The sequence below is a fragment of the Macaca mulatta genome, chromosome 10 (assembly GCF_049350105.2).
Source record: "Macaca mulatta isolate MMU2019108-1 chromosome 10, T2T-MMU8v2.0, whole genome shotgun sequence".
Classification (NCBI taxonomy): domain Eukaryota; kingdom Metazoa; phylum Chordata; class Mammalia; order Primates; family Cercopithecidae; genus Macaca; species Macaca mulatta.
In genome coordinates, this window is record NC_133415.1 from 33,485,002 (window position 1) to 33,498,740 (window position 13,739).

At 46.1% G+C, this 13,739-nt stretch overlaps 1 protein-coding gene and 1 long non-coding RNA gene across 10 annotated transcripts in view; one reads left to right on the plus strand and one right to left on the minus strand.

Annotated features, from left to right (window-relative positions):
- CLTCL1 (clathrin heavy chain like 1) overlaps positions 1 to 13,739 on the plus strand; it is a 115,678-nt gene that overhangs the window by 71,153 nt on the left and 30,786 nt on the right. For all 9 annotated transcript variants that reach the window (XR_013399580.1, XR_013399579.1, XR_013399581.1 and 6 more), the window contains 6 exons: positions 26 to 151; positions 745 to 887; positions 1,227 to 1,461; positions 2,830 to 2,952; positions 6,317 to 6,462; positions 12,815 to 12,998. Coding sequence is in view for 6 of the 9 variants with exons in the window: in XM_077950785.1 (XP_077806911.1) it covers positions 26 to 151; positions 745 to 887; positions 1,227 to 1,461; positions 2,830 to 2,952; positions 6,317 to 6,462; positions 12,815 to 12,998 (957 nt within the window). In the remaining 3 variants the exon portion in view is untranslated. The remainder of the gene's footprint in view (positions 1 to 25; positions 152 to 744; positions 888 to 1,226; positions 1,462 to 2,829; positions 2,953 to 6,316; positions 6,463 to 12,814; positions 12,999 to 13,739) is intronic.
- Positions 9,187 to 10,816, minus strand: LOC144331996 (uncharacterized). The gene is made up of 2 exons (XR_013399654.1): positions 10,638 to 10,816; positions 9,187 to 10,312 (listed from the first exon to the last, which is right to left on the minus strand). It is a non-coding gene; the product is annotated as an uncharacterized LOC144331996 (long non-coding RNA).

A 13,739-nucleotide genomic window follows, 5' to 3' on the forward strand; every position in this document is an offset into this window, starting at 1 on the left:
TTGTTCTGTGCATTCTAATCCTCAGGAGGCCAAGCTCACAGACCAGCTTCCCCTCATCATCGTGTGCGATCGTTTTGGCTTTGTCCATGACCTTGTCCTGTATTTATACCACAACAACCTGCAGAGGTACATTGAGATCTACGTGCAGAAGGTACTGCTGGCTCCCTGGAGTGACCCACGGCTGCCTCTGGGCCCCAGTCAGTGACAATAGTCTTCACCTCAGAGGCTGCCTCTAACATCTGGCATTTCAGAGACTATCATTTTGAAGGGTGGTGGGTTAGTGTGCTCAGACTGCCAGAGTAGAAGAACACAGTCCAGGCGACTGAAACAACACACATTTATTTCTCACAGTTTTGGAGGCTGGAAGTCCACAATCAAGGTGCTGGCAGGGCTGGTTTCTGGTGAAGGCCGTCTTCCAGGCTTGCAGACGGCCTCCTGGCTGTGCCCCCACAGGGCCTTTCCTCTGTGCATATACATTCCTGGTGTCTCTTCCTCTTCTTAGAAGGACATCAGTCCCATTGCATTAGGGCCGCACCATTGGCATTGATTACCTCCTTAAACACCCTCTTTCCATATAGAGTCCCACTAGGGGTTAGGACATCAGCAAGTGAATTTTGGTGGGACACAGCGCAGTGCTAAACAGGAGCCCTTTCAGGGTTTTGCCCAGACTGTCCAAGTTGTAGGAGGCTTCTAACAATAACTTGTGTCTGCAACACTGAAGTTACTTCACCTTGACTACTGTAGGTCAACCCTAGCCGGACCCCAGCTGTGGTTGGAGGGCTGCTTGATGTGGATTGTTCTGAGGAAGTGATTAAACACTTAATCATGGCAGTGAGAGGACAGTTCTCTACTGACGAGTTGGTGGCTGAAGTAGAAAAAAGAAATAGGTAAGGTGTCCTTACTTGGTGTTTTGTCTTACCCCTGGATTCTAGTGTCTGTTGTTGTTTCTGTCTAATTCTCCAGGACTGTCACTGTAGCTGATCATTCATGTGCACATCTTAGATGTAGCAGTGAGTTACTTGCTATTGGTACTGTGAATACCTTGGGGGAAAACCTAACAGTAGAAATCAGTTTGGAAATCAGGTCCATCTTCGTCCCTAGAGCAACCTGAAGTTAATGTACTCCGAGATTTTTTGTTTCAGGAAACATCTGTCAGAGCCCTGGAATTGTCCTCAAGATTTCCAGTGGTAGCCTTGAGACTTCACGGTGCCTTCCTTCTTTCAAAGGCTCAAGCTGCTGCTTCCCTGGCTGGAGTCCCAGATTCAGGAAGGCTGCAAGGAGCCTGCCACTCACAATGCACTGGCTAAAATCTACATTGACAGCAACAACAGCCCCGAGTGCTTCCTGAGAGAGAATGCCTACTATGACAGCAGCGTGGTGGGCCGCTACTGTGAGAAGCGAGACCCCCATCTGGCCTGTGTCGCCTATGAGCGGGGGCAGTGTGACTTTGAGCTCATCCAGGTGGGTAGCAGATGTGCTGAGCTGCCCATGCAACCCTGGCCTCCCAGGAAAGCTTTCAAAGGTGTGCCCGTGGGGAGCTGATCAGGGCTTTCTGTGCACCTGGAGATGGCAGGTCATGAGATTATTTCCTTGTGATTCTCGCAGCTTTTGGGAACTTGCTCATGCGATTTGTATGCATTGTACCTGTAGACCAAGTGGCCATGAACCTGACTTATCATCCCTCTGCTTATGGTCCTTACTGTTGCCTGGTAATTTGAAGGCAGAATTGAACTCCTTGGCCTGACTTGTGAGCTCCTCTGTGGACTGCCACCTTCCCCCAACTCCCCAACTTGATCAACCACCCATCTTGCCAACCCACCTGGAGGGGCCTGCAGTTCCCTGGGTGCCTCATGTCCTGACTGCCCTTGTACTTCATGCCCCCTTTTTGGGATAACCCTCTACACAAGCCTTTCCCCATCACCTGACCGGTGAGCTCTTGCTGGCCCCTCCTTGAGACATCTACCCAGGTCTTTTGCCTACATCTGCCCAGGCTTGGATCCACATATAATTACATGTTTAGGTTGAATTGTATGAACTGTTCCTACCTAACCATTTGATCTAAAAATCCAGACATGAACAGAGCACCTATGAGGTTGGTACTGCACCAGCCTGCTCGGGCTTTTCCCGTGATGCACAGGCAGCCTGCACTGCATCTGCAAACACCTTTGCATGCCACTCAGCCTTTGTGCCTGGCATCTGGCACTCAACAGATCTGATCTTCACCAGGATTTAGCAAGTGCTGCAAACGCTGGCACATTCCAGTGGACTGATGGTGTTTTGAAGATCTGTTATAACATTCCGTAAAGGGTCTCCAGATCTGCTAGTGAAAGCACAGTTTGCAGTTTTTAGGTCTTGAAACATTGCAGTGTTTGTGCTGTTTTATACCAGTTCTAGGCTGTTCTGATAACATTTTACAGATGGCTTAGAGCTAGCTACATATGAGTACTTAAATTTAACCAAATTAAAAATTACCAGTTTAGTTCCTGTCATGCACCACATTTCAAGGGCTCAGTAGCCTCCCGTGGCTAGTGGCTGTATCAGACAGAATGGGAGACAGAGCATGTCCCTGAATGCAGGAGGTCCTGTTGGCCAGAGATGTGGCACATCCCTAGGAGTTGTAAACTTAGAAAGGGCATTTTGAGGTAGTTTGAGTCCATTGTTAACCCTGTAGGATGCTGCTCATCCTGTGTCAAAGCACAGCGCCTTGCCTGGGCCCTGACTGTTCACTAAACCGGTATCAGGCACACAGGGAACGAATTGGGGTGTGTCCTCCCAAGCAGCTTCCATTGATTGACTGCTGTGTTACACACATGAGTATGCTCATTTCAGGTGTGCAATGAGAATTCTCTGTTCAAAAGCGAGGCCCGCTACCTGGTACACAGAAAGGATCCAGAGCTCTGGGCTCACGTCCTTGAGGAGACCAACCCATCCAGGAGACAGCTAATTGACCAGGTGAGGCACAGAGATGGGTATGTCTGTGCACCTGCATTTTGCCGTCTAATCATCGTTGTGGCTCAAGTGACTGGTTTCATTTTTCATTTAAAACATCTTGACCGAGTGCAGTTGCTCACGCCTGTAATCCCAGCACTTTGGGAGGCCGAGGCAGGTGGATTCCTTAAGGTCTCAGGAGTTCAAGACCAGCCTGGCCAACATGGTGAAACCCTGTCTCTACTAAAAATACAAAAATTAGCTAGGCGTGGTGGCACACACCTGTAATCCCAGCTACTGGGAAGGCTGAGGCAGGAGAATCGCTTGAACCCAGGAGGTGGAAGTTGCAGTGAGCCGACATCGTACCACTGCACTCCAGCCTGGGCGACAGAGAGAGACTCCATCTCAAAAAAATAGATAGGCCAGGCATGGTGGCTTACGCCCGTAATCCTAGCACTTTGGGAGGCCTAGGCGGGTGGATCACTTGTGGTCAGGAGTTCAACACCAGCCTGGTTAACATAGTGAAACCCCATCTCTACTAAAAATACAAAAACACACTGTGTGGTGCATGCCTGTAATCCCAGTTACTCAGGAGGCTGAGGCAGGAGAATCGCTTGAACCCAGGGGGTGGAGGTTGCAGAAGCCGAGATCGCACGCCACTGCACTCCAGTCTAGGCAACTGGGTGAGACTTTGTCTCAATAAATAAATAAATAAATAAATAAATAAATAAATAAATAAATAAAACATCTTAGCCCTTATGAACCTTCTCCCCTGCAGAAATAGTTTGCCTAAAATTAGCTTGATTCCCCAGGTGAGCTGACTTGGAATTGTTTACTGGCTGAGGGCATAGAGTTGGCCCTTGGATCCAAAGCAGGGATATGCAGCCCAGGAAGAGAGTACCTGGTGGCATGCCTGCATGCTGGGCCCAGCTCAGCCCCCGTGGACAGAGGTGAAGTAGCTTTCAAGGTTGTCTCAGCTGACTTCCCTGTGTTGAAAAACTCTTTATGCCCCCGTGACTATCCAGCACCTCCTGCAGAGTGCTGGAGCCAGGGGTCATTATTGGGTGTGGCCTGGCAGGTGGGAGTCTGCCTTGGCCTCTGGGAGGACTTCCCCCAGCCCTGTGGAAGAGCCTCCCCTCCAGTCACAGCCTCACAGACACTCACAGATAGTGCCTCTGCTGCCCTCAGCACTGTTCCTAGGTGCTGGGCATACTGTTTAGGGGTGGGGCAAGACCAATGTTGGAACAAAACCCTCATCCAACAAGTGGCTTCAGCCCTAAGAATAGGACCAGTTAAAACTCCCACCTCCCTCGTACACATTGCCAACCTGCTGGACCGGCACTTTTGAAAGTCTTGAGGGGTGGATTTGACCTTTATCTCTACTGAATTTTATCCTCTCGTTTTCTGTCCACTGTTTCTCAAGCCTGTGCCACTACTTTTTTAAATAAACTTTTCATTTTGAAATACTTTCAGATTTATGGAAGGTCATGTTGTTTTGAATCTCTGTTTCAACTTTGGACTTACCCATCCAAATCTAATAAAAATACTAAACAACACAATATGCTACTAGGGATTTACATCCAAGTTCCCAGACATCAGACTTTTCTCCAGGTGTAGTCCAGCCACCTGGTACAGCTTGAAGATGACTTCATGTTGGCACTGGGGAAGGGCAACTTTAACATTGCACCATACCAGAGCCACCGGGGGCCTCTTGTCTTCCTGTTTCTGGGTGGAGCTGCTGGTCTTTCGTTATCGCTGCTGTAATTGAATATCTGTAGCCACCTCCCGGTGGGAAATTCAACTGCAATGCTCCTCTAATCCAGAGCACATAATAACAGAGGGAGGCTGCTTTTAGTGTCTGGAGTGGAACCTCATTATGAATGTTTACTGAGAGCAGTGTCCTGAGGCAACCTTAGGTGGGGCATCCTGTATTGACTCAAACAGATGGTAGAAATTTATTTTTGCCCTTAAAACAACCTGTCTATATTTACTTAAGTTGCTCCAAGGTTTTCTTTTTTTTTTTTTTTTTTTCTTTTTATGAGATAGAGTTTTGCTCGTTACCCAGGCTGGAGTGCAATGGCACGATCTCGGCTCACTGCAACCTCCGCCTCCCAGGTTCAAGCGATTCTCCTGCCTCAGCCTGCTGAGTAGCTGGGATTACAGGGACCTGCCACCACGCCCGGCAAATTTTTGTACTTTTAGTAGAGATGGTTAACTATGTTGTCCAGGCTGGTCTCGGACTCTTGACCTCAGGTGATCCGCCTGCCTCGGTCTCCCAAAGTGCTGGAATTACGCGTGAGCCACTACACCCGGCCTCCAAGTTTTTCAAGAACTGACAGATGTCACTTTAGGAAGTGTACCTTCTCCTTTGGATGGACTTGTGCTGTGTCCTGGTGCCCCCTTTCCCTCAGGCATACCCTTTTGGTTCCTCAGCTGCTGGGAGAGCTCCTGTTCTCAAACTCTTCAGCCTCCTTTTTGTGGATATTACAAACTCCACAGAGGTAGAACTTTTGCATCTTATGGTACCATTGAGTTCACAAAGACCACCAGAAAGGTGGACTGGACTGACCTTGACCCTACGTTCCTTTAAGGCCCCTCAAGATTGCTATGTAAAAGTTCATGGTCAGTGGGCTGTGTTAGCCATGAAAGACCGTCCAGAGCTGTCTCTTCCCTCTCACTGATACACGGCTGTTGACCACCCCTGAGGAGAACCAGAAACTTGGCAAAAATATTAGATCCTCGAAGTCACTGAAGGTGCCTGGTCCAAAGTGCAAAGAGAGCAGTGCTGGCATTCCAAACTGCTGTCACGTGGGAAATGTACTCTTTGGAAAACTGTCTTTCCACCCTATTTGTAAGTGTTTTTGTATGTGACACCCCTATAATTGGATGAGGGGTGCCACAGCCAGTCTTTTGTTGGTCTTTCCTTCAGCTTGTGGTTCTGAGTGGCATCCGGTGTGAAGGCACCTGACTCCACAGCTCTGGCTATGGACTGTGCCACAGTAGTGGCAGTGCTCTTTGCTCGTAAGAGGCTGCTGGAAGCCCCTGCAGTGTCTTCAATAGAGAAGTGGAGCCATATTTGCTATTAGTGGCTTTAAAAGACAAATCTAAAAGGAGACATTCATTTCAAAATGCCTAGTGCACTGGTCATTGGAGCAGAGTAAGAGTCTGTAGCTCATTTGATATGAGAGAAAAACTAATTGTCAAAATAGAGCAAACTGAGAATTTCCTGAAATTGACTTTGAAAACCCTTCCTTTGTTACCTTAAGAAGTCTCCCATTTTCTCTGTCTGTTCCACACCATCTTGGAGGAGTCCTTCCCTTCTGTTTAGCTTCAAAGATTCAGTCTTGAATTGACTAATCAAGTTCTTTCAAATGCTTTTTAAAACCAGGTAGTACAGACAGCATTGTCAGAAACACGGGATCCTGAAGAGATTTCGGTCACTGTCAAAGCCTTTATGACAGCCGACCTGCCTAATGAACTGATTGAACTGCTGGAGAAGATAGTTCTGGATAACTCTGTCTTCAGTGAGCACAGGTGAGGCTATGCCAGGGGTAGCTATGGACACAAGCAGATTCAAACAACTGTTACTTCTGTTACAATCTCGTACCACTTTACCCATCCAGCCTGCCCACTGGCTGCTCCCCAGACATGCCAATCTTCCTACCACCTCTTCTATCTCAATGTAGTCCTTCCCTTATTAGCTCCTGCCTGTCTCAGAGCCCAGCCTCAGTTTCACGTTTTCCAGGAGGCTGCACTCCTCTTACTGCTCTGGCCCACACTGTCCTTTAACACAATGCTCAGAGAAGGGGAGCTGGCATTTTATGAAGGTCTCATGTGGCCTAAGGATGTGTTGAACTCTTCAAATCATAGTGAACAAAGCTTGGAGAAAGGTGGCAGGAGAACCAGATCTGGGCATGTATCAGGGAAGACTTGCCAGAAGTATAATGTAGAAGCCAGATGAGCAGAAGCTGTGGCAGGGACAGCAGCACAGGCTGGCATCATAGAGGTGGGAGTGCGTGCTTCCACATGGACCGGCACTATAGAGGTGGGAGTGCGTGCTTCCACTGGACCGGCACTGTAGAGGTGGGAGTGCGTGCTTCCACTGGACCGGCACTGTAGAGGTGGGAGTGCGTGCTTCCACATGGACCGGCACTGTAGAGGTGGGAGTGCGTGCTGCTTTTGCATGGGCAGGCACTGTAGAGGTGGGAGTGCGTGCTGCTTTTGCATGGGCAGGCACTGTAGAGGTGGGAGTGCGTGCTTCCACATGGACCGGCACTGTAGAGGTGGGAGTGCATGCTTCCACATGGACCGGCACTGTAGAGGTGGGAGTACGTGCTGCTTTTGCATGGGCAGGCACTGTAGAGGTGGGAGTGCGTGCTGCTTTTGCATGGGCAGGCACTGTAGAGGTGGGAGTGCGTGCTTCCACATGGACCGGCACTGTAGAGGTGGGAGTGCGTGCTTCCACATGGACCGGCACTGTAGAGGTGGGAGTGCGTGCTTCCACATGGACTGGGACTGTAGAGGTGGGAGTGTGTGCTTCCACATGGACTGGGACTGTAGAGGTGGGAGTGTGTGCTTCCACATGGACCGGCACTGTAAAGGTGGGAGTGCGTGCTGCTTTTGCATGGGCAGGCACCATAGAGGTAAGTGTGTGCTTCCGCATGGGCCAGCCACCTTGGGTTCCTCTCCACTTCAAAATTCACCATCAGAGATTCTGTGTCAGATTTTAATCTACTCACATCATAAGTGCAGCTATAAAGATTTAATTATGAGATCTATTTTATAGGCCAGAAAGGCTATCAAGGGCTGTAGTATTATAGAGAGGAATTTGTGTGTGTGTTTTTAAACTTGGAGATGCTATATGATAATGGTATATGGAATGTGAAATTATATTTTAATGGAATCATAAACCCTGACTAATGACAGGATGCCAGGATTAAGGTGCCTGAGTTGGGTAGGATATTCTGTTTTGCTGTCTGATCAACCTCCTTTGATAGTTGTTAGCTTGTGGGTACTTCCAGGCACTTACAGGTGGCTGTGGCTCTGCTGTCTTCTTAAACACTTGCTTCTCCAACATGCAGGTAACCTCAAGTTTATGCTCTTCCTGTGACGATTTTACCAGACAGTTTTATGTGTAGGTAAAAATAGCCTTGGCTGGGCCTAGTGGCTCACACCTGTAATCCCAGCACTTTGGGAGGCCAAGGCTGGTAGATCACTTGAGGTCAGGAGTTCGAGACCAGCCTGGCCAGCATGGGTGAAACCCTGTCTCTACTAAAAATAACAAAAATTTAGCCAGGCATGATGGCAGGTACCTGTAATCCCAGCTACTTGGGAGGCTGAGACAGGAGAATTGCTTGAGCCTGGGAGGTGGAGGTTGCAGTGAGCTGAGATGTTGCCACTACCCTCCAGCCGGGGTGACAGAGCGAGACTCCGCCTCAAAAAGAAAAAAAAAAAAAAGCAAAATATATTATTTTTAGAGTATGTACTTGGAAGAATATATTTATGACCTAATAAATTCTTAAACCAGTCACAGAAACCATAAACCTTTAGTGAAAAACCAGTAAGACTGTATTAAACTTAAGCATTTTATCATAAAGAAGATGGACAAATGAGAAGCTACAAATGGGGAGAAGATATTTGCAACACAACCAACAAAAAATTAGTAGGGAAAAGATGTAATAAAAGAAAAAAACAAGCAACCCAATGAGAAACCAAGCAGAGCACTTAAACAGGCCCTCTGGTGAGAGGAAGGACAGCCTGTGAACCTAAGGCAAGAATTCAGCCTCATCAGCCACCAAGGAGGCACAGAGTGAGGCCGTGGTGCACCATCTGATGCTTTGTTACTCCTGCCAGAGCAGCAGGAACCCCACTCTCCTAATCAGTGCTGATGAGGATGTTGAGCAGCTGGGTCTCTTATGTGCCCCTGCTGGGAATGTGCGTTACATTTGGAAAACAGTTTGGTGAAAAAGATGCACACAGCCAGCAATTTCCTCTCTTCCTTATGAGCCCTAAAGGATCTCAGCTCATTTGTATGAGGAGATGTGTGCAGGGATACTCAAGGCAGCACCGTTTCCAATAGCAAAGCTCTAAGAGCGATCCAGATAACCATCAATAAGTAGGTTGTAGTATAGTTGTACAGTTGAATACCAGATAGCCCTAGAAATGAACACTGTATGGATGACTGTTAGCACCTAACTTTAAAATTCTTTTTTGTAAAAATCACCATACAGCAAAAATGACCTTCTGGAAGGGGATGGGGAATGCAGTGCTAGGAATTTTAACACATGTGTAGATTTGTAGAATCACCACAGTCGGGATACAAACAATTCCATCACCCTATAACATTCCCTTGTGCTAGCTACCCTGTATAGTATACATTCCCCCAAACCTGGCTACCACCGGCCACACTAGTTTTGCATTTTCAAGAAGGTCTTGTAAATGGAATCACATGGTGTAGACTCCTTTGTGACAGGCTTCTTTCACCCAGCATGATGATGCCTTTGAGATTCATCCAAGTTGGTGAGTGCATTAGCCTTACATTCTTTTTTATCACTGAATCTTATTCTGTTGTACAGATGTACCACAGTTTATCTCTTCACCCATCAAAGTATGTTTGGGTGGTTTTCAGTTTGAGGTGATTATGAATACATGTGCTGTGAACATTTGTGTCCAGATTTGTATTTAAACCTACCCAATCACATGGTATATGTACTGTTTAAGAAACTGCCTATTGTTTTCCAAAAAGTCTGTGTCATTTTGCATTCCCACCAGCAATATGTGAGAGTTCCAGTTACTCTTCATCTTTACCAGCACTTGGTATATTGGTATTTTTTATCTTAGCCAGTCTCATAAATGTATAGCAGTATGCCATTGTGGTTTCAACTTGCATTGCCCTAATGGCTAATGATGATGAACAACTTTTTATGTGCTTAGTTACCATCCGCAGATCTTCTTTAGTGAAATGTCTGTTGAAATCTGTTGCCTGTTTTTCAATTGGGTTGTTTGGTTTTTTTTGTTGCGTTTTCAGAGTTCTTTGTATATTCTGGATACAAGTCCTTTTTTGGATATGTGATTTCCATATTTTTTCTCATTCTGTAGATTTTCTTTTATTTTCTTAATAGTGTCATTAACAGAACACAAGTTATAATTTTGATAAAGTCCAATTCATAAATTTTTCTTTTATGGATTGTGCTTTGGTGTTAAATCAAGAACTCTGTGAATACTCCTAGGTCACAGAGATTTTCTGTTATTTCCTTCTAAAAGTTTCATATTTTTTCATTTTATATTTAGATTCATTATCCAATAAAGTGTGAAGTTTAGGGTGAGATTCATCTTTTTGCATATGAATGTCCAGTTTATTCCAGCATTATTTGTTAAAAATACTCTTTCTCGGCTGGGCGCGGTGGCTCACGCCTGTAATCCCAGCACTTTGGGAGGCCGAGACGGGCGGATCACGAGGTCAGGAGATCAGGACCATCCTGGCTAACACAGTGAAACCCCATCTCTACTAAAAAAATACAAAAAACTAGCCGGGCGAGGTGGCGGGCGCCTGTAGTCCCAGCTATTCGGGAGGCTGAGGCGGGAGAATGGCGTAAACCCGGGAGGCGGAGCTTGCAGTGAGCTGAGATCCGGCCACTGCACTCCAGCCTGGGCGACAGAGCGAGACTCCGTCTCAAAAAAAAAAAAAAAAAAAAAAAAAAAAAAAATACTCTTTCTCCATGGAATTGCTTTTGCATCTCTGTCAAAAATCAATTGACCAGGTAGTGTAATTCTTCCACCTTTATTCCTTTTTTCTTTCTTTCTTTCTTTTTTTTAAATAGGGTCTCCCTCTGTCACCAAGGCTGGAGTACAGTGGCATGAACATGGCTCACTGCAGCCCCAACCTCCTAGGCTCAAGCAATCCTCCCATCTCAGCCTCCTGAGCAGCTGCAGGTGTGCACCACCAGACCTGGCTAATTTTTTTTTTTTTTTTTTTTTTTTTTTTGGTAGAGACAGGGTCTTGCCATATTGCGCAGGCTAGTCTCAAACCCTTAGGCTCAAGCAGTCTTCCCACCTTGGCCTCCCAAAGTGCTGGGATTATAGGTGTCAGCCACTATGCCTGGGCTCAACTTTATTCTTTTCCAAAATTGTTTTAGCTATTCTAATTTCTCTGCCTATCTATATAAATTTCAGAATTAGCTTGTCTATATGTACAAGAAAATCTACTGGAACTGGAATTGCATGAAATCTGTGGACCAATTTAGGGAGAATTGATATCTTTACTATGTTGATTCTATGAAAGTGATATGTCTCCATTTATTTAGATCTTTGATTTTTTTCATCAGCAATTTATAGTTTTTTGGCATATAGGTCATATGTAGATTTTATTAGATTTATACTTATTTCATATTTTTGGAAGTATTTTAAATAGATTTTTTTGTTTACAGTTGTTCATTGAAAAACATTGTCAGTATATAGAAATACAACTGATTTTTGTATGTTGACCTTGTATTCTACAACCTTGCTAAACTCATTTATTACAGGATTTTTTTTTTTTTTGTAGATTTCTTGAGTTTTTTAATCAATCATGTTGGCTGCAAATTGGGACAGTTTAGTTTAGTTTAGTTTAGTTTAGTTTTTTTTTGTTTGAGACAGAGTCTTGCTCTGTCGCCCAGGCTGGAGTGCAGTGGCGCGATCTCAGCTCACTGCAAGCTCTGCCTCCCGGGTTTACGCCATTCTCCTGCCTCAACCTCCCGAGTAGCTGGGACTACAGGCGCCCGCTACCACGCCCGGCTAATTTTTTATGTTTTTAGTAGAGACGGGGTTTCACCGTGTTAGCCGAGATGGTCTCGATCTCCTGACCTCGTGATCCGCCCGTCTCAGCCTCCCAAAGTGCTGGGATTACAGGCCTGAGCCACCGGGAATAGTTTTGTTTCTTCCTAATCTGGTGCTACCTGTGCTTTCTTTGTGATTCATTATAGAAAAGAAACTTTTTGTTTCTCTTGTTGCCTAAATGCCTTAACCAGAACCTCCAGCACAGATAGAAGTGTTGAGAGTGGACATCCCTGTCTTGTTCCTGATCCTCGGGGAAAGGGTCCAGACCCTGTTACTTATGATGTTAGCAGTGGGCTTTTTGTCAATGTACTTTCTCAGATTGAGGAAGTTTCCTTCTATTTCTAGTTGATAGTTTTTCTCATTAATAGGTGTTAGATTTTATCAGATGCTTTTTCTGAATCATTCGATAATGATGTAGTATTTCTTTTTTAGATTCTTGATATGTGGTGTGTTACATTGATTTTTTTTTCCACATTTTTGAATTATATAAAAATTTTGCAAAATTTCATCTACTATAATTAAAGCAAAGTAAAGTTCAAGAAATGCAAAGCAACCCAGTGTGGTGGCTCACACCTGTAATCCCAGCACTTTGAGGGGGCAAGGTGGGATGATCACTTGAGGCCAGGAGTTTGAGACCAGCCTGGGCAACATAGCAAGACCCGTCTCAAAATTTTTTAAAAGTTAAAAAAAATGCAAAGCTGCCTATATTGCTTAGAAATACAGTAGATGTGATAAAGCTATAATGAATCACAAAGAAAGCACAGGTAGGAAAATAGGTACTTCTACAGCAGGAGCCAGAGGCTGGGCTCTAAAAAGGCACAGCAACCCTCCCAGTGATTTGATTGGCACGTTCTGATTCTCTTACCTGTGCTTTCCTAAGACTTTGCTATATTGTTTCTTTTTAGATCTCAACTACTTCACAAATACTCTGTTATATTTGCTTATCAGTTATGTATGTGTATATTAATTAGTTTTTTAAAAAACTGGGGGTCTGGGGATGCCTGACCTTCCGAAAAATGGTTTATGCAGCCTTCCTTCCTGGGATGCCATGCTGACCACCCTCTTTCCTCAGGAATCTGCAGAATCTGCTGATCCTGACTGCCATCAAAGCAGACCGCACACGGGTCATGGAGTACATCAGCCGCCTGGACAACTATGACGCACCGGACATTGCGAGCATCGCTGTCAGCAGCGCGCTGTATGAGGAGGCCTTCGCCGTCTTCCACAAGTTTGATATGAATGCTTCAGCAATCCAGGTGGACTGCTGAGTGCAAGCATGTTGGACCTAGCACCCTCTGCCACACCATGAGTGCGCCCTGCAAGCCCTTGTCCATTCCAAGGGTGTCAGATGCTCTGGTTGTCTAGTGCATCTCTTTGTGCTCTTCTCTGCTCCTCACCAGCAACCCATCTTCCCAGCCTGCTGGCCCCTTGTCTTGACCTTCTCTGCAGGTGCTCCTTCCATTGGCTGTTAGTCTGCCCCTTCCCGATCACTCCCCTGGACTTGGGTACTGACCCAATGTCATCGGTCAGCCCTGGTGACACAAACGTTTGATTTTCAGAGGCACTCACACCTTACCCTCAATGACAACCATTCCAGCCCTCTGCACCATGCTGCTCACCCTCATACTCCACATTCCCCCATCTCCTCAGCAGGAGCTTTTCAGGATCCAAGGTCGGGTTCCCAGAGCAGGCCCTCCAGCCCTCCCTGCCTGCCCCTCCGCCTCCCCAAGAACTCTTCTTCTTTAAACTGCAGCCCTTTCTTCCCAGTCTATGAGCCTTTTCTGGTTTTATTTCCAAATCAGTTGTAAACCACAGGACATCTTCTGAACTGCTCTCCTACCAATTATCTTTATGTTCTTGCCTCTTCCTTTACCTTGTTTCTGTACCTGCTGTGAAACCCCCAATCCAGGAGCCCTTCTTTTGTGCCCCCTCATGGGCTCTGGCCTTGCTTTGAGACAGACCAGCTCATCATATTAGGGGGCGGCTGATGCTGCCAC